The 27,476-nt window shown below is 44.1% G+C and overlaps 2 protein-coding genes and 1 pseudogene across 3 annotated transcripts in view; 2 read left to right on the forward strand and 1 right to left on the reverse strand.

Annotated features, from left to right (window-relative positions):
- RHOQ (ras homolog family member Q) overlaps nucleotides 1-20,009 on the forward strand; it is a 56,384-nt gene extending 36,375 nt beyond the window's left edge. The window contains exons 3-5 of the mRNA XM_066624717.1: nucleotides 7,289-7,453; nucleotides 11,444-11,539; nucleotides 14,442-20,009. Of these exons, the coding sequence (XP_066480814.1) occupies nucleotides 7,289-7,453; nucleotides 11,444-11,539; nucleotides 14,442-14,597 (417 nt within the window). The 3' untranslated portion in view covers nucleotides 14,598-20,009. The remainder of the gene's footprint in view (nucleotides 1-7,288; nucleotides 7,454-11,443; nucleotides 11,540-14,441) is intronic.
- The window catches only part of PIGF (phosphatidylinositol glycan anchor biosynthesis class F), a 31,414-nt gene continuing 15,601 nt past the window's right edge, over nucleotides 11,664-27,476 (reverse strand). For both annotated transcript variants that reach the window (XM_066624705.1, XM_066624697.1), the window contains exons 5-6: nucleotides 27,104-27,212; nucleotides 11,664-15,145 (exon numbers count right to left, since the gene is read on the reverse strand). In XM_066624705.1, coding sequence (XP_066480802.1) covers nucleotides 15,032-15,145; nucleotides 27,104-27,212 — 223 coding nt within the window. In that variant the 3' untranslated portion in view covers nucleotides 11,664-15,031. The remainder of the gene's footprint in view (nucleotides 15,146-27,103; nucleotides 27,213-27,476) is intronic.
- LOC136638203 (5S ribosomal RNA) lies at nucleotides 22,246-22,361 on the forward strand (annotated as a pseudogene).

Below are 27,476 nucleotides of genomic sequence, written 5' to 3' on the forward strand. Positions count from 1 at the left end.
ATGTAAATTAGGTTGCTGAAATGGAAACAGGAGCTACAGGCAAGGAGTCCCTTGAAAGACTGTAAAGCACATTACTCATTTGTGGCAGCTCTGCGCTCCCCCAGTCTGGTTGCGCTCAACAGGCACTGCAAGTGTTTGCAGAGGCAGCTCCTCTTAAAGCAGGGCACTTCCTTCTCTGGCTTAGAAAAATGGCCTTGGAGTAAGGAAGGGTATCAACCCAAGAGTAGCTACAAGGGGAGTTAAGTGAATCTGACTGAAAAGGAGGCCTGAGCCTGAGCGCTTGGCCTCTGCTCATATTGATAAAAGCTAGATCAGTCCGACACTCATATACACATGCACAGCACACACCAAACAAAGAAGGGGGGGTTAGAGATATCAAGTGAGGCTGCACATGAGACTCGGAAGAAATACTGAGAGACTCAGTGACAAATAGGACCTGTAACCATGGTGACCTATGCGTTTCTACTGGGATGGGTTTGTGGAAGCTTTGGTTGATGCAGGTGTGGTGAATGCTTTCCGAGGATTCTTTCCCTTGGGAAGGTTTCCTGAGGGGCACTTTAGTGGGGGTTTGTTTTGTTCAGAGGGGGGAAGACACAGGGAAGCCTAGAGGGAAAGGGAAAAAAAAAGAGTAAGGAGCTGAATATTTGTCTGGGTGCCTGACAGCACAGTGACTTTGGTTGTTGAATGGAATGGGGGTGCTTGATGTAACACCACCAGGTAGCTCTCAAATGTTAGGAAGAAGGAGAATGAGTACTTTGGAGGTTTATGGTCAGACCTTTTCTATGGATCTTTCTATGGATTGCGATGAATCCGATCCATAGACCTTTTCATTATAGAGCCTACTCCGTGGCAGTGGTAGCAGCGAAGAGATCGTTCTTCTCTGCTACCATTGCGTCTGCTGACAACCGTCCAGCAGAGCTGTTCCGTGTGGTGCGGGGCCTCCTTCATCAGGCCCCTCTAGTGGACCAGGAGAATACACGGTCAGCCGCTGTGATGGGTTTGCGCAACACTTTGCAGATAAAATCGATCGTATTCATCGCAACTTGGATGCCACATTGACAATGTCTGACGATTGCCCTTGACAACTGCTTGTCCAGTGTTGTGGGATTCTTTTCAGCTTGTACAGCCTGAGGTTGTGGACAGACTCCTTTGGAGTGTGAGGCCGTCTGCCTGCCTATTTGACCCTTGCCCAGCTTGGCTAATAAGAGCTGCCCTGGGTGGACTGGCTGAGTGGACGGGGAGGGTGGTTAATTCTTCCTTGATGGAGGGGACGTTGCCACTCACTTTGAAACGGGTGGTGGTTCGCCCCCTCCTGAAGAAGCCCTCCCTGGATTCCACGGTGTTGGATAACTACCAGCCAGTCTCCAACATCCCATTTCTGGGCAAGGTAATTGAGCGGGTGGTGGCGGCCCAACTCCAGAGGGTCTTGAATGAAACGGATTATCTGGATCCTTTTCAATCTGGTTTCAGGCCGGGCTTTGGGACGGAAACTGCCTTGGTCGCCTTGGTGGATGACCTACGCCGGGGACAGGACAGGGGGAGTGCGTCCCTGTTGGTCCTGCTGGACCTCTCGGCGGCCTTCGATACCATCGACCATGGTATCCTTCTGGGCTGATTGGCCGGGTTGGGAGTTGGAGGCACTGTTTTGCGGTGGTTCCGCTCTTACTTGGAGGGTCGGTCCCAGATGGTGGTGCTGGGGGATGCCTGTTCGACACCCTGGGTGTGGGGTGCCACAGGGTTCAATTCTGTCCCCCATGCTATTTAATATCTACATGAAACCACTGGGAGAGGTCATCTGGGGGTTTGGAGTGGGGTGTCATCAATATGCTGATGACACCCAGCTCTATCTCTCCTTTCCTCCAGACTCCAGGGTGGCGGTTGAGGGCCTGGAGCGCTGTCTGGAAGCAATGAGGATCTGGATGGGATCTAATAAGCTGGAATTAAATCCGGATAAGACAGAGGCTCTCCTGGTTTGGAAATCCTCGATGCAGGTACTGGACTATCGGCTTGCTCTGAATGGGGTTGCACTCCCTCTGAAGGAGCAGGTCCGCAGCTTGGGGGTCGACCTGGATTCGCAGCTGCTCCTGGATTCCCAGGTGGCGGCTGTGGCTAGGGGGGCCTTCGCTCAGCTTCAGCTGGTGCGCCAGCTGCGGCCGTACTTGGATCGGGCAGACCTGGCCACGGTGATCCATGCCACGGTGACATCGAGGTTAGATTATTGTAACGCGCTTTAGGGCTGCCCCTGAAGACGGTTCGGAAACTGCAATTAGTGCAGAATGCAGCGGCCCGTGTGGTCACTGGAGCTAGGTGGTTTGACTCTGTCAGCCTGCTTCTCCGGGGGCTGCATTGGCTGCCCATTCGTTTCCAGGCCCAATTCAAGGTGCTGGTTTTGACCTTTAAAGCCCTATACTGCTCTGGGCCAGGTTATCTTAGAGATCGCCTACTCCCGTACAATCCGGCTCGTCCTCTCAGGTCATCAGAGAAGGCCTTTTTACAAGTGCTGCCGCCTAAGGAGGTATGTGGGGCGGCGGCAAAAAATAGGGCTTTCTCAGTAGTGGCACCAACATTATGGAATTCCCTTCCCCTTGACTTGAGAATGGCTCCCTCTCTTGAGACTTTTCGGCGAGGCCTGAAGACATTTTTGTTTAAAGAAGCCTTCTGAGTGCATGGCGTTTTCAAACATCTTTTTCTGTATCTTTTTAGTATTTTTACAGGCCTGATTCCTCTGATTTGCTACGTTTTGCTGTTTTTATCTGACTTTTTATCTGACTATGGTTTTTATGGGTATATGTTAATGTGTTTTTAATATGTTTTTATTTGAGGTTAAATTATGTTTTAAATCTGTTTTTAATATGTTGTGAGCTGCCCTGGGTCCCTTTGGGGAGAAGGGAGAAGGGCGGCATATAAATAAAGTTTATTAATCATCATCATCATCATCATCATCATCATCATCATCATCATCATCATCTTTGCCATAGGGATCTTAACCTAGAGTCTCATCCTGAACCATCCTCCTGTTCTGAGAAGGTCCCTGCTGGGTGTCCTGTGGCCTCATTCCAGTGGTGTAGCTAAGGGGGTGCAGGGGGTAGCAGTTGCACCAGGCAACAAGCTTTAGGGGGCAACAACCTGAGCTTGACACTAGTGACCAAAATTGTGAAAATCTTGGTATGTATGAATAATACCATCATGTTATATATCATTGGAAAAGTAATTTAATGCAGAATGCAATGAAGCAAACTGCACTGGAATATCTGTATTCTATCAAAAGTTATGGCCAATTAACCAGAAATTGAAAACACAAGTGCCTTGTGGAACAAAAAGTGGATTTGCTTAACTCCAAACTGACCTATGAGACTGATTGTTCTAAGTGCCACTGAGATGTTGTTATGATACAGCATGGAGCCAATAACCTTTCATTTATTTACTTAATTAAATTTGATTTTGTCATTCAGAGGAGACTACAAAATCTTCTTTGACCCCAGGAAGCAGATATATGCCTAAGCTATGCCACTGACTGGGGGGAAGCAGCAGAGGAAGTGGGTTGTGAGCTGCTGGGTGGAGGAGGTGGGTTCCTCCCAATTTTTACTTTTTTAAAAGCCATGATGTCACTTCTGGTTGTGACATCACTTCCGGGACAACATTTTGAACTTTGCACCAGACTACAGGATCATTATCTACGCCACTGCCTCATTCTGTTTCTTATTGTATCATACCCTGGGCTGGACACTCCTTAATTGCTTAGGAGACCTGTGCCATGATCAGCATAAGGCTCCCTTTCAATTGTCAGTGAAGTTGGTGAGGGGAAGCCAGGGCTAAAGGCAGGTTTTTTGTAGTCGCAAATGATCCTGTTTATCTCTGAGCCAGGAAGCTCCTAGGAGGTGGCCTTGTTTGTAGTTTTGAATAAGATGGCTGAACAAGGTGTGGCTGGCCATGACCTTTTCCAAAGGCTTCTCACAATGGCAAGGGGAAGGGAGTGTTGCTCCAAAGAGCCAAAGTTGGTCTTTTTACTCAAAGTCCTCCGGGACCTGATGCTCTCTTCCCCAAGCAAAAGTAACAAGTCATGCTTGCTTGGTGTGCATCCAGCATCATGTACAAATGTGCACACACCTTGTGTCTTTACCAACAGGGAAAGGTGGGGTGCAAACTATTACAATAAATAAGTTGAAGATAGCCTATGAGCTATTACTATACCATTAAAAATCAGGAAATATTAGGGCAGCAACTGTTACCCTGCACAACAACAACAACAACAACAACAGTATTTATATACCGCTTTTCAACAAAAAGTTCACAAAGCGGTTTACAGAGAAAATCAAATATCTAATGGCTCCCTGTCCCAAAAGGGCTCACAATCTAAAAAGATGCAAAAGAATACCAGCAGACAGCCACTAGAACAGACACTGCTGGGGTGAGGTGGGCCAGTTACTCTCCCCCTGCTAAATAAAAGAGGAGCACCCACTTGAAAAAGTGCCTCTTAACCAGTTAGCAGGGGTTGACCAGTTAGCAGGGGTTGCACATGCCTGATCTTGGAAGCTAAGCAGGGTCAGGCCTGGTCAGTACTTGGATGGGAGACCACTTGGGAATACTGGGTGCCATAGGCTTATACCATAGTCTTTCAAGACTGAAGCTTGCCAACCATTAGGGCAGTTTTAGTAATTCTTGAATGACTGACAGCCTGTCTCAGGCAGGAGGCAGTGATTAACTTTTCCAAGTGTTGAAGAACAACTGAAACAAGAATTGTTCTTCATGTTGTCTGATGAACAGATTCTGCTTATTTTTGTATTGTTTCAAACACCAGCAAAGCCTGCTTAACCAGATGCAAAGGCAAAACAAAAGAAATGTGTGCAGAAACACCTTAGGAAATGATGGCTCTCAAATCATTTTGAGTTCTCTTGAAAACAATAGCCTGTATCCAGGCTTATAATAGTATGAAGACTGTATACTCTGGAAACACAGCTAATTTGTAGTTGAGAGGTTACTTTTAGATTTTCCTAGGCGCTCCACCCAGAAAAGACAATGCTTTCCTGGATATAATAAGCAGGGTGGGAAGAACAAAGACATACAAGCATAGGGGTGGCCTATGGCTTATTTGTCACAAGTCGGAGCTATGCTGACTCTTGTACATGAAAGTTACATTTTTGGCTGTTAATGACTAGTAGCCTCTGTGAATTGAACTAATTAATTTTTAAAACTATTAGTGGGTTTTGCAATGACCAGGAGCAGTAAAGTTCATAGGTTAATTGTCTTCTGAGGATTTTGATTTGTCCAAAGTCTGCTTTCCACCTTATTTTGTTGCATGAGCTCAGATTACTGTATTTTGAGGGGGGAAAATAATTTTATGCCAGTTGCTTTTCCGTAACAACTTCTGATCACGTGTGTTCCTCCTTCGCTATCCTTTCCCCCTCATTTCCAAAGCTAATTAACAGCTCCAAAGATTTAAACCAATCTTTAAAAATCTATTTCTCTGGTCAGTTTAACTGCTCTTTTCTCTGTCTTCACTTACTTTATCCATTGTCTGTAAGGACCATTGTGGTGCATTGGTGAGCAATAAAGCCAGAACAATTTATTGTGGTGTGTGGCCAATGCTGAAAGCAGTCTGCCTTTCATCTCTGTCTTTCTCTCTGTTAAGGCAAAACACGTGGTGCAGCATCAGGTGTCGCAAATCTCCACATCCTTGCATTGCTTTGTCAGCTACTGCTTCCTAGGCCATGCAATGATGTCACATAACGCATTGTGTCTTGCTATATGTTAATGAGAGAGGGGGAAGACGGGTTTCTTTTGGGGGGAGTGGACACATGACAAGACCCTGTGGGACTTGGAAAAAGACATGACCAGGTAGAATAAAAATCTTGTGCATAGTTTATCCCATTTTTCTTAAGAAGGCATGAGGGGCATATGAAGCTTCCTTTTAGAAAGATAATCCATCCCAGTCAGTATTGTCTACACCAGGGGTGCCCAAACCCTGGCCTGGGGGCCACTTGCAGCCCTTGGGGGCTCCCAATCAGGCCCTCTGGGAGCCCCCAGTCTCCAATGAGCCTCTGGCCCTCCAGAGACTTGCTGAAGCCCGTGCTGACCCAACGCAACTGCTGTCAGCAAGAGAACAACTGTTCAACCTCTCACCTGAGCTGTGGGACGAGGGCTTCCTCCACTACGTGCTGTTTCACGCCTGTGATACAGCAGTGGCAGTGAAGGAAAGGCTGGCCTTGCTTTGTGCAAGGCCTTTTATAGGCCTTGAGCTACTGCAAGACCTTCATTGATTCATATAAGTTCCATCTGTAATATATTCATTTATGTAAATTTATTCAAATTTTAAATTGTAAATTCTTTTTTTCCGCCCCCCCCCCCCGACACAGGGTAAGAGAGATGATGTGGCCCTCCTGCCAAAATGTTTGGATACCCCTGGTCTACACTGATTGGCTAAGGCCCTCCAGGATTTCCAGACAAGAATCTTTCCTAAGCCTACCTAGAGATGTTGCCAGGGGATTGAACCTAGAACCTTCTGCATGCAAAGGCTACTGCTGAGTTGACCTATATTGAGCATTGAAATTGCACCCTTGACCAGTGGTAGACAATCTACTCCTATCTTGTCTTACCCACAGCCTCTATCCATATGTCTCAAGGCTTGATGGTTCTTTCTTATATAGTGCCAGACACATACATGACATTTTATGAATAATAAGAGGTCAGATTCCTGCTCTGAAAGTCTTACCACCCAAAGGCACCCAAAGGGAAGGGCAATGGAGACAAGGGGGAGCAGTAAAAGAACATGCAATCAACTTAGGATGAGTTACTGTAGGGTATGGAGACAAAGGCTGCAATCCTGTACACACTTATCTGGGAGTAAGTTCCACTGAAGTCAGTGGAGCTTACTTCTGAGTAGACATGCATAGGATTGCATTGTAGGGGTTGTAAGAAGACAAGAATGGGGTAAGCTGTCCGTGAAAGAGAAGCTCTTTGCATGCAGGTCATCCCAGGTTTTATCCCCAGCATTTGCAGAAAGGGCTCAGAGAGATCCATCTGAAATTCTGGAGAGCCACTGACAGCTAGTGGAGAAACTAGCAAGCTAGGTGGACTAATAGCCTGACTCTGAAAAGTAGCATCATGTGTTAAAGGTTGTATCGGATGGAGCGAGTCCAGATTGAAGGCCATTAGGTATGGAGCTGTAGAACAATTTAAAGTTAGGAATATACTGATGAAGCTACTGCTCAGGATCACCAGAATATATTGAGCAAAAGTTGTTACAGCCAACATACAAGTTACTAATGCAAACATTTTTTTTTGTCCTCAGGAAGACTATGATCGCCTGAGACCATTATCTTACCCCATGACTGACGTCTTCCTCATCTGCTTCTCTGTGGTAAACCCAGCATCCTTTCAGAATGTGAAGGAGGAATGGGTACCAGAGCTAAAAGACTATGCACCAAATGTACCCTTTTTATTAGTTGGAACCCAGGTAGGTCTGTCATGTGCTGAATGTGTGTTGTATGTTGCAAATGAGAGAAGCATCCTCTTCCACATATGGCACCAGCTGCCTGTCCTTACCCTTAGACCAGGGGTGTCCAAAGTTTGTAGCAGGAGGGCCACATCATCTCTCTGACACTGTGCTGGGGGCCGGGGGGGGGGGAATTAATTTACATTTAAAATTTGAATAAATTTACATAAGTTTACATAAATGAATATATTAAAGATGAACTTATATGAATGAATGAAGGTCTTGAAATAGCTCAAGGCCTATAAAAGGTCTTGCACAAAGCAAGGCTGGCCTTTCCTTTGCTGCTGCTACTGCATCACAGATGTGAAACAGCAAGCAGTGGAGGAAGCCCCCATCTCACAACTCATGCAAGAGGTCAAACAGTCGCCCTCACACTGAGAGCAGTTGCATTGGGCCAGTGCGGGCTCCAACAACTCTCCAGAGGACCAGAGGCTCATTGGAGACTGGGGGCTCCCTGAGGGCTGCATTGAGAGGCCTCAAGGGCCACAAGTGGCCCCAGGGCCAGGGTTTGGGCACCCCTGCCTTAGACTCTACACTGTCTCATCTTGCTCCATCTTCTTATATCCCTGCCTAAGAACCTTGCTCCTCCAACTTGACCACTCTCAGCCACTAGTGTCCCTGAATACCTTAAGCCAACACTGCCCAACTTCCAAAAAATATTGAATCCCCTGTTCAGGTTTTGTGAGCAGGACTGAGGCAAACTGAGTCTTGATCACATGAAAACACACACAAGTGATCAGAGTTAGTTTGTTCCCATCCTGCATACTGCCTCAACTGCCAGCATCTCCCCTTTTCCCAGCGCCAAGGGAGAGGCAGACCTTGGGAGTGGGGTAAGGTGGCAGTGGAGGCAGCTCAGGCACTCCACGCCCTGGTGAAGTGTGTCTGTTAGTGTCTGACAGCCCATTTATATGCATGTATACACAGATGTTCACCCCAATATTGAGTTACGATATTGAGTAATATTGGAAGTTACCCCCAAGCAAGTGTGCATAGGATTGCAGCGTAGGTGTGCCTTAGGCCTGGGGGAAGGGGAGGCCATGACTCCAAAGGCATGCAAACCTAACCCTGACAGAGCTTTGAGAGCATATGCACCTTTTCATGCACATGCGCAAGTCCCCAAGCTGTTTTGGGTTGAATTCAAGGATGCTTGTGCATCTCTGACTGCCTCCATAAAACCACTGGCATAACCCCTTGGTCCCCACCCCCCAACTAAACATGAATCCTAAGTATACATAAACTGCATTTGTTTCCATTCATTCTTTTTTATTCTCCACCCTCTTCCCTTCCTCCTTTCTTAGCCCTTTCCCTCTGCTATCTCCCCTACTTGTTAAAATCTAGATTGTAAGCTCCTCTGGGCAAGGAGCTGTTTTCTTTGCATAGGCTGTCTCTGGAAAGTGCCACATACATTGATGCAATAATAATACCAGACATTTTAAGGCAAAGTGCTAGGAGTGAGGGAACTTTAAATAGGTTCCTCAATAGATGCTCCATCTCACTTCATTACCCTCTTCATGTCTGGGTCCTATTCTCCCTCTTTAGTCCTCTTCCACCCTTGCTCCCATCTACTTCCCCTATGACAAGTCTGGGTATATGCATAGATAGCCATCAGGTGGACACCAGGACCCAGGGGTCAGAGCAGAGAAGTCAAACCTATTGATGCCTCAGCAAAGACTTAACTTGAGCAAAAAAATCTCTATAGCTCTTCCTGTTGAGGCAAGCCTACATAGCCAGAGCCACTCTGGCCAGCCTATGTAGCCAGAGCCACTCTGGTATCTGAAATCTCTTCACTGCCCAGGGAGATACTCCAATGTGGAACCCTAGTAGCTCACCACATGAGGCAGCTGTACACCAAACTGGAGGTTGCCTGTTCTAGCCATGGCAGCTTCTGGCTCCCATCCCCTCAATCTATCCCCTTGATTTCAGATCCTTTTTCTTTGTTCCTGCTCCTTCAAAGCACACAGGTTTTCCATGTTGCTTTTGGTTTGCAGAAGGGCTTACTGGGGATGTGTCAGGAATAATCTAGCTGTAGAGCTAGAGAGCTAGTCCCCCTGTGACTGGCTCCTTTAGTTTTCAACTGTCCCCACAAGGGTAGACCATGGAATGGAGGAACTATCCCTGTGAGGAAATCCAAATTATGTTGCGCCACAAGCAAAATAAGAGAGATACCAAGGCAGAACACAGGCGTACAGGGAGTCCTGTCTCTCCGCCCCCTCCCTTTCTGATCTAATCATAAGAACACTTTCAAAACTTAGGATCAAAGCAAAGATCTGAATCTCGATGTGCTCTACTTATGAACCCCGGTGTGTGTGTGTGTGTGTGTGTGTGTGGCACATGAATGATAAAGCAGCAGCTGTAGGCTCCATCTGGATGACTCAAGTCAGTGTGTGTATCACATGCTGCAGAAGGATGGAAAGAAAATCCTCCTGTTCATGAACAAACTGCCTCTGCTGAAAAAGAAAGCCTTGCCTTTTCATGGGGCAAAGTGGGTTGTTTTCTGGCTCCTTCCAGCTTCTTTGTCAAGGCTATTTGCTGTTTCACCCCTTCAGGGAACATGTGATCACTGTTCATTTCTGGCTTCCACAACTTTTTGTCTTTGGGGAAGAGGTATCTGCCTCTGACACTGTTTATACTCTCTATACCAGTGGTTCCCAACCTGTGGGTTGGGACCCATTGGTAGATTGTGACCTGATTTTTGGTGGGTCACCAAAGGGTAATCGAAAGGGTGATCAGATAACTAATTGTCTCAAGCTCTGAAGCTATTCAAAAATCAGATAATGTAGCTGCTAATTACCCTGCAATGAGCTTAGCTCCTGTAGCAAGATAACTGCAAATTGCCCTGCAAGGAACTGAGATCCTGAAGTTTGGAAGCATATATAAATATAGGGAGATAAATGTTTAAGGGTATTTTTCTGGTTATTATCATTTATAAATAAATATTATTTCTTTCTAGATCTCCTTTTTTAAAAGTCTGATAAACCTAGGCAGGTCCCGATTGAGTGTTGTTTAAGCCATTCCTGCCCAGTGTTACATATACGTAACAGGGATCAGAAGTGTATACCTGTGGGCTAGGCAGAAATGGGTTAAAAAGTGGGTCCTGGTGCTAAAAGGTTTGGGAACCACTGCTCTAAACAGATGATTTATTCTTTTTTTTTAATTGGACACTATATATATTCTGTGTGTGGTACAATTCAATACAAACAGTACAAACCTCATGTCTGCCACTTACAATCTAGTTCCAATCTTGGAAAGATGTTTGGTGTTTGGAATGGAGGTACATTCAGGACATTGCACGGATGAGTGCAATCCAGATGCGCTCTTGGTCTGGCGCAAGTCCCTTGAGCCAGCCCCTAAGTGTTACAAAAGTGCCATAAGGTACTTTTGCACCACCTGAGGAGTTGGGAGGCTAAATCTGGTGCTCTTGCACCGGCAGACTGGTGAGTTCACATTGGCTGAGTCAGGCTGGGGCAGGGATCTGGGGAGGATGGAATGGGGTGTTCTGGGGAGGGAGGAGGGTGAGCGGCAGGCAGGCCATTGGGAGGACCGGATCCAGGAGGAGATGGAGCCAGGATTTGGCAGTTATGCTGGATCCTGACCCCTCTCCTGGACGGCCCAGCCTTACACTCGGCCACTGGAATCTGCGCCACTTCTTTAGGTAGCGCAGATCTGAGTAGTCCCATAGGGGCAGCTGCTGTGCGACATGGGGTAAGGGGAATGCATTCCCTTATATCGATTTGCACTGCAGCCTGGCCCAGCCCTGCTCTGGATGCAGTGCAGGCCAGCCAGCTTGCCTGCTCCAGAGCATGTTAGGATTGGACTCTTATTCTCTTGGCCACATCTGGCTAAGATGATCAGATTTTCCCATTAAAACTTGTTCTAAAAAGTCTCTGATGTGGATTTTGATTCAAAGCGTGCTTAAGGGAACATGCACCTTATTGCAGTCTTCCCTAACAGATTGATCTCCGTGATGACCCCAAGACATTAGCAAGGCTGAATGACATGAAAGAGAAACCGATCTGTATGGAGCAGGGACAGAAATTAGCAAAAGAGGTAAGCTGGTTGTATAGAGACCCACAAGCACTTTGTTTGGACCAAGCTATGCTGTTGGGTGCTTAATTGGGTTATTGCAATCCCCTGTCTAGTTCTGAAAAAAAAAGTCATTACAGTTTGCATCATTTATTTTTATTGAAAAGATTTATAAACTCACCGTTTCATCTAAAAGATTCCGCAAGGCAGTTTAACATCAAGTATCAAAATCAAAAACAGCATAATAGGACAACAATAAATCCCTGCACCTGCAGCAATGAAACAGAGCTGAATAAGGAAAGGAAGACAGTGCATTTTCCACTTTCTCAAATGCAATCAGAAATAGCAAAGTTTTAATTTGCCATTTAAACTCTCTTTGTTCCTGCTCTGCTTGACTGCCACCATTTTTACAGATAAGTTCCATTACTATGATGCTATGTGTTGATGTGGTGGTACCACTGGTAAGTTTGTGGTGCTTTTGCCCCCGTCCCGCTGAAATGTCACCCATCCCCATTTTGCTGCCTGGAATTTGCTTGCACTCCATTTTGTTACGTTGAGATGGACTACCAGAAATAGTGATACCACTTTTCTCATCTATAGTATGGGACAGTACACCACAGGACCTACTCATGCCAGATTCTTGCTGATGGTTGTCCCCAGTCCTGTGAAAAGTGCCCCATCACCCAATCTATTTATCATGCAGAGAACCAGGAGGCTATTTGTGCCTGTTTCAGAAGACAGCAAAGAGTTATGGATGCGCTCTCATCAGCAACATTTGCAAGACCAAAACAGTGCATTTCTCTGCACTTCATATGTACCACCTTTTGATCTACATTTTCCACTCTTTTACGTTTTGCTAAACTCCACAAAAACTCAGCACTGCACTACTGACCTTCCGGTTTTCCCATAGCTCTCACCCAGGACTCAGCCTCCTGTGTGCTCAGCTCTCCATAACTCAGTGCTGCTAGTATTCTTCTGTCCAACCTTTCTCATAGAGTTATTGTGCAAATAAAATGGGATTGTGCCATGTATGCCACCTTTTCCATCTTGGAAGACTAATGTAGTAAAGATGGAATGTCTTCATTTCCTGTGGTTTCTTACATTGTAAGTCACAAAGAGTTTCATATTTACAATGCATTTTAGAAGTTCCTTCACAGCACAACAAAATGTTAACTGCCAACTGGTATAAGTTGTTGGAGAATTAGTAAATGCAGCCGGGGCACTGGAAAGGGAAGAGACTTGGGGTGCAGGTTGCCAGGGCAAGAACAGGACACAAAGAAATGTTGGATGCACATATTAAAACAGGAGCTGCAGTGGATTTTTCTGTCATGCAGTGAGTCTGACTTTCTTCTGCCTTTGCAGTGTAAACGATGAACAGTACATACCAGTGACTTGAACGCTGGTTCAGTTGAGACAGGCTGTCTCCTTTTTTGGGAATCACATGTATGTTTATATATTTAAAAGTTTGTTCATCATCATCTTTCTTTTTTTAAGCACAATCAGTTCTTTAAAAGTTGAAAAACTGCTCTGGGCATGGAAAGGAATGGGTTCAGGACATCACAGGTACTAGCCAATTAGCACTGTGTATGTCTGATTCCTGCCGCAAACTTGCAGAACCTGGTTTGCTGAGCGCAAGTCTATAAAAAAATGGTAAATGAAAACAGAATGCAGGGAATGTGCTTCCAGGGTTGCCCTACACCTCAAATAATCTTATGCCTGTATGTCGTTCTGTGCACTGCCAAATCAACCAAATGGGGCAATTCTGCTTTTGAATCTCTTCACTGGCTAATTCTTTCACAGAAGGCGGGAATGTTTTCTTATTTGGAGGTTGCTGTACTGCGCTAACATTAATCCCAGTGCAATCTTAGCAGTTAATGAAGCCATTTGGCTTATGAATAAAATATAATATTAAATACTGATAACTAGGGTGGCCCATTTAATACTTTTTTAATAATTAGAAGAATAACTCTTTGGAATGAAAGACAATAAAACACATTCACAAAGCAAGTCATAGATCATGAAGATGTTTGCTGTGTATCTTTAGGGTATTCTAAAACTTTGAAACAGCATTTCTCAAACTTTGAAGGAGCTTTACTCCCTCAGTAAGCGTTTGCGGGGGAGAGGCTAGAGCAGCAACTTAATCCCCAGGATTGCATTGCTAAGGGGAGCAAGGGGGGTGCTTTGCAATTTTAAATAGGTAGGGCTGCTGGAGGATGCAGGAGGTGTGGGGAGCCCTGTGCAGCCCTCCACAGTGCTCTCCAGGGCTTGGAACATTCAGTAAAAGCAGGCGCAAAGCACCTCCTGCAAAACGGAAGTGCTTTGCACCCGCTTTTACTGAAGATTCCAAGCCTCCCTGCACCTTCTGCAGCCCTACTTACTTAAATGTAAGTGAAAGCACCCCTCTTTGCCCCCCATAGGGACACGATCCTGGGGATCACTTCCTTGCCTCTCCCCTTTCCCCGCCCCTTAAAGGGACAGAGGAGGCGTGACATGAACTGGAGGATCACGACTCACCAGTTTAAGAACCACTGATTTAGAATATCAGGTAAGGCAATGCTGGCTCACCAAGACTCCTTTTGCTTTGTTTCTGTCTAAGAGTGTAAGCTCTAGAAAATTGCCCATGCAATTTCTTTTGCCTGAAAAGCCTAGCGACAGCACTGCCAATGGGAAGATAATAAAACCGAGCCTGCTTTTAATGTGTTTTCTTCAGAAATGGAACCTAATGAAAAGAGCATCACAAAAGACAAAGTAAAAGAGTAATTTCTTTTCCTAGAGGGTCAAATGCTAGAATGTTTTTCAGAGGGCAAAAGAAAAAAAAAACTTTGATGTTTCTGTAAAAGCTGAAAGCCCTGTGAGTTCACCAATAGGTTTTGGGGAGGATGGGATGTGTCTATGTAGCTATTAAATGCATTTGTTTTCTTGACAGATAGGAGCCTGCTGTTATGTAGAGTGCTCAGCTTTGACACAGAAAGGACTGAAGACTGTTTTTGATGAAGCTATTATAGCCATTTTAACTCCAAAGAAACACACAGTGAAAAAAAGAATAGGCTCAAGATGCATTAATTGTTGCCTGATCACGTGAGACCTACAGGAACTATGGCCACACCAACTGTGAAACTTCTGATCCCATTCATATATACGCTTAAAAGAAAACAACGATCACCATGTTAACAGATCACAGATCAAATCAGAAGCTTATTTTAGGAATTGGCGTTTGGTGAATATCAAGGAGAAGAAATCCCAGATTTGTGAAGGAGCAGACTTTAGCCATTACAAATATTTTATTTGGACTGGAAGAAAAAACACAATCTCTCAGGGGTTAAATAATTTAGGACAAAGGACAAGATGCATCATCATGTTTCCACAGCACGCCAACAATGCTGTGAGAGAAGGAGCAAAGCCTGATGATGATTTGAACGTGGTTGGAGAGCCTTCCGCTTCAACCATATAAAAGTTTCTGCACAGTGGTGACAGAATTGGCATAGCCACAAAGTGCGCCTGCTTTCTTTGCACCAGTTATCTGCTTTTGTATGTAAGCTGCTTCCTGTTCCAATATAGCCACAAAGGTGCAATAAGGAGACCGGCCACGTAGCCAAAGGTGGCTCCAAGTGAACAGGAAATGGGCCATACCTGGGAAAAAAAAAAAAGAATCCTGCATTAGGATTAGAGGTGAAAAAAGGAAGTTCATGTCCCGAATGAGCACAAGTTGTCAGAGTGAATTTAAGGAAGAAACCAAAATGTGGGGCAGGATCCATTGCAAAGCTTAACATGCTGTCTTGGAGAATGCCAACAGTATTAAGGGCCATCACGCATTATGAACACTGAACATTGTACAGTTTTTAATTAACATGCATTAAAATGTAACTAGGCTTCTAGCTATTGCAAATGATAATTGGTAATTCCCCAGTACAGGCAAGGTGCATATGATGCACTGTCTGCCACTTTTGGGGGCCAGAGTTGTTGAAGTGCTCCTGCTTTGCAATGAATTCAGATATGAGGGTGGCTAGTCCACAATGTCAATATTACTGCTCTCTGCCCCCATGGTATTCTTTGAATTGCTGAACATCTGTGAAAATGTTTGACTGCAAAGCACAGCAAAAGAAGACCACAAGGAAGGGCAAGGCTTGGTTGTTGGCACATGGTCACACTCCGACTGAGAGATTGCTAAGGGCTGTCTGCAAGACTTTGCTCTGTTACTCTGCTAGGGAATGCATTGTAAGTCTGATACATCTTGGGTTTTTTACTCCCCTCTTGGATACACACATACAAAAATATTGCTGTTCACAGGAAGATCACTAGATCTTCCTGCCTCTGACTCTTCCCAGTGGGTTTTGTTCCTGTGAAATGGCTGAAAGTCCTGAATGTTGGTGAAAGTGGCCTAACAAATGAAGCTAAGCAGATAATAAGAACCTAAAGCAAGGAGACAGGAAGCATTAACCCCACCCCCTGTTGGCTGATTTCAGTTCTTCAAAAGAGAGGCTAAGAACTGTTTGTGCCTAATCAGACTAAGGGGCTATTCCAGTCTCAGCACTCATCTCAGTGACCAGCCAGATTTCCACGGGAGCTCACAAGCAGAGCTAGATAGAGATGCCCCCTGAGTAAAACCTAGGGGCGACTGTTCAATAAAAGACATCTTAGAACCCAATCCTAGCTGTGTGTACTCAGAAGCAAATTCCATTGTAGTCAATGAGGCTTATTCCCAGGAAAGTGTGGGTAGGATTGTAGCTGTGCAGCGTAATCCTATCTTGCGCTGGAACAGGCAGGCCAGGAGGCCTGGTGCTGTATTCAGCGCAATACAGAGCCCCAAAGTGGCTCAGCCAGAATAAGCTGCTGCAGCCCCAATGGGTCTCCTTGGATTTGTGCCACCTCCTGAGGTGGCATAAGTTCAAGGAGAGTGGAGGGCGCCTGAGGATTGCGCCCTTAGTTGATTAACTAAGTAAATCTGCATTTACCCACATATGAAGGGGAAAAGGCATATTTTCTGTATGTGTGTGTCTCAGCAAGTCCGCTGTCAGAAAAGACATTCCCTCCTGTGTGAAGAAAGGGAATTATCTCTTCTAAGGTGGCACTGGCCAGGTGTAGTTTTATCAGCAGCGTGGTAACATATATATTTTAAAACCTGCTATCCAATCGATCAGAGATACCTTTTTAGTCTATTGACCGGATTTAAACAAAAAAAGATCTAACTGATTAATACACTAAATACTGATGTCCTAGCCAAAACAGATGTGTTGCAAGTAAAAACTGCAGGGAGTTTCAATGACAGGGAAGCTGGTAGAGTTCCTTAGCCGGGCAAAGAGCCGGTCCAACTAGAATTCTTCTCTCAGCCAATGTAGTGGGCAATAATGTGTGGGTTTACTGCTTGCAGTTTTAGGAATCATAATTTTATGTAGCTCCATACTGGAGCCTCCACCCACCGTTACTTCTAATTTTTTTTTCCTTTTTGCATAGCACAATTATGCTATACTAGCACAGGGAGGGACAGGCCAGCGTGATGCAGCTCCCCCACTAAAGAACTCACCAGACTTCACATACAAGAGGAAGGCTGCCTCTTGACAGAATGGGAACACTTTCTGCCTCTTGCAAATGTGTTTAGAGTGTCCCTGACCATGCTTTAGTTCGTTGATGAGACACGAAGCTTATGATAATCAATTAACAAAGAGTTGTATAATGTCATTGTATTATGAACTGAAGATCTAATGAGGGGGGCTTGCAAATCTTCCTTTCCTGCTGCAGATCCCCATGCCACATGCCATTTTGAAAATCCCCCTCCCCCACATGCACAAGTAGAACTTCTTCCATTTGTGTTACAATGGCACCATCCTAAGTTAATATTAAACCTAAAATTTGGATGAATCAGTTAATGACACTAAGCTGATGGAAGTCAACTAATTATCCTCAAATTCTTATTTAAGAATCAAATTAACCAAACATTCAAATATTTGCACAAACAAAATTGAGAACACATTAACAGAGATGAATTTATTGTCATGCTATTGTGTATGTTAGGAGATTTTGTATCTCCTAACAAATGCAAACTGTGGGGGTATACTGCTTAACTGTACATCCTAGCAGTTCTCCATAAGCATGAGAACTAGAAACTTCCTGCTTTAAAAGGTAAACTCCTTAGGATGCTGAATTCTGTGTTGGGTGACAAATCCTGCACTAGCACTCCACTGCTGCAGGCATGCAGAATGTAAATATCCTTGGATGCAACACAGAAGCACATTCCATTCAAACAAGCACTAAAGAAACAATTGTGTTTAGCAATATTCCAGCCTTGCAATTATTCTTTTGAGGAAGTTCACCACTGTGAATTGTAACATTAAGATATCAGTGCGTGCACTTATGGCCAACAGGTGCCAAACACAGATACCATGCCATGCTTCTACAGTGCTCATAGTAGTTCTATGGCATTTAAGGCCACATAGACCTCCTCAACAATCATGCCACCTTGCCACATCTGACCATTATTCATGATTGAGTATGGGCCGAAGCCTGTAGAATGTAATCTGCCCACTCTAAAATGGGGTGCTGGAGAATGTTTGACAGACTGGGCCTATGAATACTGAACTCTTTGTGCAAAGACCTTTATTAGAATGTAGCATCCAGCGTGCAGATGTCAGGAGAGGCTAAGGGGATCATGTCAGGGCTGCAGGGCAGGGCTATGCATTCTCCACCATATGTATAGTAGAAAATATCTTGTAATTGGAGAACCACTTTTTAAGAGGGCCAGATTAGACCGTGGTCCTAGACAAGTTTTTGTCTATTTTGAAGTTTATTTTTATTGTAAAACAGCAGCTGTGCAAGACGGTGTGTATAATCAGGACTGGGACCATGACTCTGAACAAGGGTGTGCTTAACCCCTTACCTCCACAGCATTATCCTGTTGCAAATGCCCAGCTACTATGGACTCCGGAAAAGTGCCATTTTCTACAATGACACTTTGGGGGCCGATTTTCAGCAGAAAAAGATAACATGGATGTTAGGCACCTCCTTGCGCCATACCTCATTTCCCAATTTAGTGTGGCCCCTGCATGGTTGCTATTTTAAAACAACCTTTCAGATTAGACAATGATGGGTTTAACATCATGCCCAGCTTGGCCCCAAGTCAAAGGAGAGAACTTTCTTGGTACCAATGATTCCTTCCAATACTGGTGTGAATATTCAGACAAGGGCATGACTGATTGTCAACATTTAATTGGAATAAGAAAAGGATTGATCCTAGTTCTGAAGATGCCAGCCTAGCTAATCACAACACAAAAAGCAAGCTTAAATTTAAAGCTTCAGCCTGTCTGGGGGAGAGGGAGGGGAAAATACTGTGCTGCAGCTTTGCTCTGCTTGTCTTTGTACCATGGGGTACGGGCCATCCTCACTGTGCCTTTTACTATTCTGAGATAAATATATAAACACTATATTTTGTTAGTCTTTATAATAGGCACAATTTGCTCTCCCTTCACCACTATTTGCCTCATCTCCTGGACAGTAAGTGAAATGTAACCTAGGCACGTGATAAAACCATGAAGCCAAAAGTTCTCATGTTCTCCAGGCACTCTCATGGAACTCCTGTTCCATCTTGCAATTCACCAGCTCCAAACCTTTCAGAAGGGACCAAACAACATGGTGTGGGAGATCCATCATCAGATCGCCCACATTGTTTTCTGTTCGTAAAAATACCTGTGAGGTGTGTATGTGATTTGGATCAGGCCCAGAATTCAGGGGGGAAATGCTCAACCCTTTCCTCTGTGGCAATTCCCCAAAGCAGAATTTGGCTTTCCTCTCCACGCTATCAGTCAATGAATACAAATATCTGTATATTTGCCCATCAGTGGCTATCAGCAGCTTTGGGGAGCTGATTTGCATTGGGGAGGTGGTATGGGGGGAAGAATTAACCCCATCCACCCCCAGTAGTTGCTGTCCAGAAAGATATCATGAAAATAAACCACAGATCTCCCCCATCATATCTAGTCTGGCCCCAACTATCCAAGGTGAGGGGGCAGGGAAGGGAGCTGGTTTAGGCTTTCTTAGTTTCCCCTTCTAGTCATTGACCTTTTCATTACTCCCATGACTAATGAAGTTACTCTTTTTTCCCCCTAGCTGTAATCCACTATGATTTGGTCTTCTCATACTTAATCTTCACATTCCTCAATGTGTGCATTTAGTATTATATGGTATCATTTGGAGGTCTTTAGGAGTGTAGCATAGATGATGATGATCATCTTTACAAATGAGGTGCCTTAGGTACTCTTTATCGACCTTGCTTCAGTCTTCTATTCACGGTGTCAGAAAGGCTCTCGTTTCATGCAATCATTGTTTTTTTAAACCAAAGATTTGCTTGCTCCCATTCACTGATATGGCACTACGTACCTTCTGCAAATTGGCAAGAGGCGTTTACATAAGACAATGTATATTCAATGCTTGTATATTGTGGCCTGATGCAGGCTGTACTTTCACTGGACATTTTCATTCAAAAATAAAACTCAAGTTTCATCAAGAGTTGACCAATCACTAAAAGAAAATAAAAATAATAATCTGGGCAACTACATGCTAGCGTCTGGATGAAAAATGTTGTATTTTGCAAGGCTATTTATGCTCAACGGACAAGGGAGGTCCATTTTTGAACCTCATCACATATCCCTCTTTTGACAATAACTTTATATGCCCCTAGTTATCGTCTCTTCTGTTAAAGCCTGTCTTATTATTAGACCAAAAAGAGCCAGTACAAACTAACAGGGCTAATGTCTTAATTGTGGTTTTTATATCTGTACAGGATCAAGCACTCTCTCCAAGACTGATCTCTTAACTGTGGTTAAGGAATATGGCAGCACTGGCATCGCTTAGCAAAGGCTAAGCAGGTTTTCTTCTTAACTAGATTATTAACTTCAACCCTGATTAAATGGGAAACCTGGTAAGCCTTAGCCATGTTTACCTTTACAGCAGCAGAGGGGATTTGCTCTGGGCAAGAAGTGGGACTGTAGGGAGCCTGTGGCCCATTCACAATCTTTTAATGGTTGTTAAGAGATTCTACATACACATTAGCACTATAATACAAGGAAAATTATATACAGGGAATTTGGGAGGTGGTGAAGGTTGGGGATCAACAATTTGGGCATATTTTGCTATTTAATCACTACACACACATTTTAAACTGGATCTGCCCAGTGCTGGTTTAAAGTTTTCTGAGCAAGTATAGCTCTCCACTCCCAGAAAAAAAAGTCCTTTCAAAATAAAAACAAAATCCCAACTCCTACCCCTGTAAATATTTTTCAGTTTTTTCATCCCTTTTAGTCATCATTTTTTCACTCTCCCACACTGCTCTCTGCTACGAATGCCAAAGACATTGCAAAAGGTAGGGTCTGGTGTTTTTATTAGGGGATCTCTCAGACATACCTTTTAGTCAAGGTAGTTGAAACAGATAGTCAGGTCTGTTCAATGAGAAAAAAAACCCCGAAATGGACAATGGTCCCATTGGTGCTCTATGGTTTTGAAAAGATTTAGGGCACAACATGGCTCTGAAGTTGCAATTCTTGTTAACTGGAAAGCCACACTATACCACACCAAATCAAGAGATTGCAAATCTGCATTCATCAGCATGTTTTTAAAAGGAAAAAAAATAATCCCCACTAGGCACACATGAATCCTCAGGGCTCACCTAAAGTGGCTGTTTGGATCGAGGCCACCAGTTGATTGATATCACTAGGTCATTTTATAAGAAACCTGATCGATGGTCACCTTTGAAACCCAGACTTTAGCTCCCACCTCATTCTCTCTCTTTCTCTCCAACATACACACAAGCTCACACAGAACAATGCGAGGGCTGGGAAATGTGTGAATAAAACAACCATATTGGACCTGGCCATTCTCAATATCCCTTCCCCCCCCCCACCCAAGCAGCATGGGATGGGAAAGAGGTTCAAATAGCACAAAGGGCACTTTCAAACCCCAGTGCTAGACCAAACAAGCTTACTTGTATATGATAGACACTGGCTGCACAAAGAGATCAAAACATAGTGTAGGTTCAGTCAGGTGACTAGGTCTCCAAGAATTCAGGAATTTCCACAGGTACCAAAAGTCAGCTCCAAGGGGAACTGCAGAACAGCCTGGATGAACACAGAATTCAAGGCAGGCTCAAATGTTGTTCCAGCAGAGGTGTGAGGCTAATTGAAGGTTTAAGTAGCTGCTGAAGCATTCAAAGCAGCTGTCTCTGCCTAGGAAGGCTCCTGTGGCTTAAAGTGTCCTTGACTGGTTTCTCAAATGTTGACCCCTATACCACAGGGGAAACTGACTCCCTTGTTGGTTGCCCCATGATGAATCCAAGGAGAAGCTTTGGCCTGTGTTTTCCAGACATAAGGATGGTGCTGAGTCCAATTCCTTTGCAGGGATTTCCAGAGAAGGGGTGTCTTGGTTCTGTGCCCAAGAAAACCCAACTCTGACTCCTCAGACCCATCTGCCTTGCCCCCTGACTGCAGCAGCTCTGTTCCTGGATCATGACAGCCTTCAACTAAATCTGGATGTACAAATCATTTGAATTTGTGGCCAGTGCCTTGTCAGGAGATTGTGAATAGGGACTGTACTTTGAACGATAACACATGGCTCATAGTAGGCTTGCAGCCTCTGAAACCCATCAAGTTGCATCTTTTGGATTCGTCACATGAATATAGTACTTTTCAGCATTCAAAGCACATCGCAAACATCATCTTGAAAGTCATACAATAGTTCTATAAAGATAGGTCAGTATTATTACCCTGCACATGCCTGATCTCATCTGATCTTGGAAGCTAAGCAGGGTCAGGCCTGGTTAGTACTTGGATGGGAGACCACCTGGGAATACCGGGTGCTGTAGGCTTATACCATAGTCTTTCGAGACTGAAGGTTGCCAACCATGTTAGGGATGGGTAGGAGTAGGGGACCGAGACTGAGAGGGAGTGGCTTATCCAAGGTGACCAAGAGGGTTTACAGTAGAGGCCTGCCTGAACCAGGGACTTCCTAATTTCTAGCTGAAGGCCCACTCCTATTCAACTTTCCAGCACTGATGCAACCACAATGCAGCCCCAACATAAGGGAACAAATGCACCTTTTCTTGAGGTTGCTTCTGTGACTGCTACCCTCCCCCCCCCGGATGCAGCACATGCCCGGTTGGCACAGCTGCATCAGCACTGAAAAGTTGGATAGGATTGGGCCCTGAGTCTCTTAGCCATGAGTACACTACGAGTTCTCTTGTTGCACAAAATTTCTAATACTCATGGAGGATTTAGCTGAGGGCTGCTTCAGATACTGCCACTGTTAAGAACATAAGGCATTATTGTTGTGTTTTGTTTTCTTTAACAACCAGTACCTGCATACCATATACAGTACACATGGAGCACTATTTATAAATGTATGTGCATATATTGTGTTTTTTACTTGAAAAATAGGCAGGCGTGGAAGCCTCTCTTACTAAGCACACAGACAGGTACACTAGCTGGCACAGAGGAATAAGTTGAAGAACAAGAAATAATAACTGAAAGCAACCCCTAGAGTTGCAACTTTAATTTCTCTATCAGACTCAACCAAATCTAAACATTTCCCTTTGACTCCCATAAATCAAATCTGACCATGACATTTCAAAGGTTAACATTCTACTTTTAGAAGCTGTTGAACAGAATTCCACAGTGTTATTTTAAAGATCACAGAACCGCAATTCTCAGAGGAATGAATATAAAGATTAAAAACAATAAAGGACTATGAAGATTGGTTATGATTTTCAGTTTTAATGGTCTGACATAATGAAAGAGATTTCAAAAAAGCCAATATCCATGAAGTTTTAAAAAAAAGTGTGCAGCAGTTATTTAAAAATTGAGGTGTGCCTGTACAGCCTATTTTTGGAAAATGGATTAAGTGCTATTTAGCACCATATATATTTATAGTGGGAAACTATTTCTATTTTTGGCCAATTTAATTTTATTGCCACTTTAACTTCATAGGTTATATTGCATTATAAATAGCCATCTCTGTAGGCACCAATTTTTGCAAAGGGCTGCAGTTTTTTAAAGCCCATGTTTTGAGGGGAAAAAAGCTGCTTTGTTTAGATTTGTGGGTGCTGATGCTTTGGAGTTACCTGACTTGCATACCAATAAAATAAAAAATCACTACAAGGCAAGGGGAAAAACCCTAGTGGATGCAGAAGTGAGTTTCCACATGGGAGCTTCCATGCCGCCGTCTCCTCCTCACAGTGTCTTGTAGCATCTGAAAATCCACTCTTGAAGGAGTGGCTCATGGGCTCTCTGAGATTGGGGCTGCCAAAGGGGAGGGGAATCTGCAAAAAACATTCCCCCTTCTCAAGTGGGCAGAAGCAACCTTCTGTTTTGAGGCCAAGTACAACTTTCTCCCTAAAAAAAGAAATTGTCAAAAATGAGACTACCCCATTTCTTTGAAAGCTAGTTTAAAAAAAAATAACTGTCAGCAGTTATTTTAGATGATAAATAAAATAAATTTACGGCACAGTACAGCCCAAAATACGCTTGACCATTCTGTAAAGAGTGCCAGCAAGGTACAATGTGCAGAGTACTCAGTTTCTGTAGTCCACGCCTGAATTCCAAAAATTTTTCAGTCAAAAATATCACTGGGAGACCTTCTGCCAGTCAAACTCAGAGTTTAACCTACCTCACAGGGCTGTTGCGAGGACAGGATAAAAATGGGAAGGGACATTCTGAAGAAGACAGGCAGGATACACAACGTGATGATGACATTCCTCTGCTTATTGAAAAGGTCAAGTAAAATTTCCGGCGGTTCAAGTGTTCCAAGAGCAGTTCTTGGACTACCTTAATGCAGATGTTGTCAATTTCCTATGGCTTTTCCTCCCCTCCCTCCCCACTCCACTAATGGGGAGACCATGTGGAAAAGAAGAGAAGAAACAGTTACTCCTCACTCAAAGTACATGCTCTCCAGGGAAGGGGCAATGCAACTACAAAATGCACACTTGCCAGATGGTCTCCTTATTAGTTAGTTCCCCAAGGAATGTGAGAAACAGCCACTTGGATGCAGCAACCACACCATGAAGCTAATGCAAGAACTGGCTCTGAAAATGACATGACAATACAGTCGTGAGAGACAGGCAGGCACAATGATCCCTCCCAAAAGGAAAAAAACTAAGTAAAAAAATTTAGGATCGTTATCCTTAAACCATATAATCTGGAATGCTGATGCCAGGCACATGCTAGATCAAGTCACGATCTTGCAACTATGAAACACATAGATTGGAAAGGACTGTTGCACTCCCTCGAAAGCGGTCTCCTTCTATACAATCCTATACAATAGGGGACAATTGTGTCCCCCTATACAATAGGGGACACAACAGACTGGAAAAAGCATGGCTTCTCCTGTGGGTTAATGACGAAGCATTTAAGTAAGGCTTGCTTCTGAAAAGAATATGACCATCCCCAGCTAATGGTTGTGGAGTTTTCAGTCAGCCACTGGTAGGAAGTTTCACTTTTTCCAATAAAAGTAGCCTTGAGGGTATCCACTCCAATAATCCATCATCCATTATATTGCTTTCCATCTAGTTCAAAATGGAGCTGCTTTGGGAGCATTTAAAGAAACAAAAGCTTCATTTACTTTTCTCCCATTCCAGAGGATAATAAAGAAAACAAAGTGCTAAGTATAGGTTGGGTGTGAAGGCACAGCCTGCCAATCAGCAGGCAGCTATGCCCCATTTAACTATCTGGAGTCTGTCCAGTCCATTCCACTGTGGGGGGGGGGGGGAACCATAGAGAAATTAAGTACCAGGCAGTTTTCTAGAACAGCTGCCTCTGCTTCCCTTCAAAGCTCTGCAAGGTGGTTTATGGAGGCTTCTCAGAACTTAAAGGTCATTAGATCTGAAAATGGGTTGATGCACAAGCTCCATCACAACTTGGGTGGGGGGAGTTGCCATTTGTGCTCTTCTTTCTCGTCCCTGCTTCCTTCTTGGATGGCTTCAGATTCCCGACCTGACTAGGACAGAGTCATTTAAACCTGAAATCAAACTTGTGCAACTTTCCCGCTGCAAGCTTGTGCAGCAGGAAAGGGCCACACTTCAGTGGCAGAGCTCCTGCTCTGCACACAGAGGATCCCAGGTTCAATCTCTGGCATCTCCTAGTCGAGCAGAGAAAAACTACCTCAAAACACAGCTGAGGTACTGCTAGTCAGTCAATGTTAACAATACTGAGCTGGTTAGACATAAGAACAGCCCCACTGGATCAGGCCATAGGCCCATCTAGTCCAGCTTCATGCATCTCACAGCGGCCCACCAAATGCCCCAGGGAGCACACCAGATAACAAGAGACCTGCATCCTGGTGCCCGCCTCAGACCAATGATCTGATTTAGTATGAGGCACTTATTTTTCTTATTATTCATAAGTACATTTGTTATTATTAAGAATATTTATAAACTGCTTTTTAACAGTAGTTCACAAGAGACACCAGCAATGGCCACAGGAAAAGATGCCATGCTGGGAGTGCTTGGGAAAATTTATCAATGTTCCTGCATTGCAGGAATGTTTTAATCCTTTTCCCAGTATTCACAGAATCAGTGCCTCCCCCACCTCCACATATAAGGTGTTTCTTAAATATTTTTAAAACTAGAAGGATCATTGACCAAATTGATGCATGCAGGGCTTACATAAGCTCCGAACTGACATCAAGAGCATCAGCAGTTCAGGTAGCTGAATGTACAGCTTTCCTGCAATTTTGCCAGCTTTACAGTTTCCCATAACCAGCAAATAAGGCCAAAGCTTGCCAGGGATCCGTTTGAAATTGCAAGGTGTTTTCAGTGCAGAGCTGGGTTATGCCAGTTTCACAGATCAATCTGGAGCCAAGAACCCTTTCAAATGCACTTTGTTAAGCGCCTTAATGGAAGGAAGCTGCAACACCACAGGCCACGTTGTCAGCTGACATAAAAGGACATTATCCCCATGACATCAATGGAACTAAGTTGACTGGCCAGAGGTCTGAATCCTAAGAATGACACTTCTGCACCATTAACAAGAAATGCAGTTGTACATCTGCATTAACCAAGAGCCACGGAAGTCACACTCTTCCTTTTCTTCTCCTTATGGGCTTCCCCTCATCTACAGTGCCATAGTTTTTCAACTGATAAAACTTTCAGCTCTATTTTCCTTAAGTGATTTTACCCAGACATTTGGACAAACAGTGTATGTACACAAATCAACTTCTTTTACAATGAAAAAAGCAAAATGCACACATATCATTCTGCACATTTAAAAGTGTAAAAAGTCTGAGCCACAAGACTGCTTAAAAGTCAAGCTCTTTTTCTTCAGTTTGCAAATTCATTACTTAAATACCTGAATTCACCACCACAAGGTGTGATGACAACCACTAGTTCATGTGGTGTGTAGACAAATTCCTATGAGACAGGCCTGCAAATACAGCTCCATGTTCCAAGGCAGTATCTGTGTATACCAGAAGCTGGGAAACATGACAGGAAAGGTCTTTGCCTCCATGTCCTGTAAGTTTCTCAAAGGGATTAAGCTAGATGCTGTTAGTATGCTGGACTTTGATGCCTAGAAAGGGAGGCCTTGTGCTCGCTCATATCTAAAAGATAGACAAACTGACCTGCCATGGTCGATCCCAATCCAGCGGAATAGGGAATGCTCCGAGCCATGCTCCCACCACGCTGCACATTGTTGTAATCTGTAGATTGTTGTCCCAGATGGACATTGCCCTGGAAAAATTCACAGATTTTCAGCAACATTGAAAGACGCATTCATTCAAAGCATAAGACACATCTATCCAAGGCTGCAATCATAAGCACATTTACTAGTAGTAAGTTCCACTAGAATAAGCAATGCTTACTTCTGAGATCTGATGCATCAGATCATATTGCAAAATTGCAAAAAGGAGTGACAAAATAGGAGCCATGCTTCATATGCAGAATGCCATGTGTTTATCTCTTCTTGCGGAGCAGTTGTGGAAGTTAAAAGGTAAA

The sequence above is a fragment of the Tiliqua scincoides genome, chromosome 1 (genome assembly GCF_035046505.1).
Source record: "Tiliqua scincoides isolate rTilSci1 chromosome 1, rTilSci1.hap2, whole genome shotgun sequence".
Lineage (NCBI taxonomy): Eukaryota > Metazoa > Chordata > Lepidosauria > Squamata > Scincidae > Tiliqua > Tiliqua scincoides.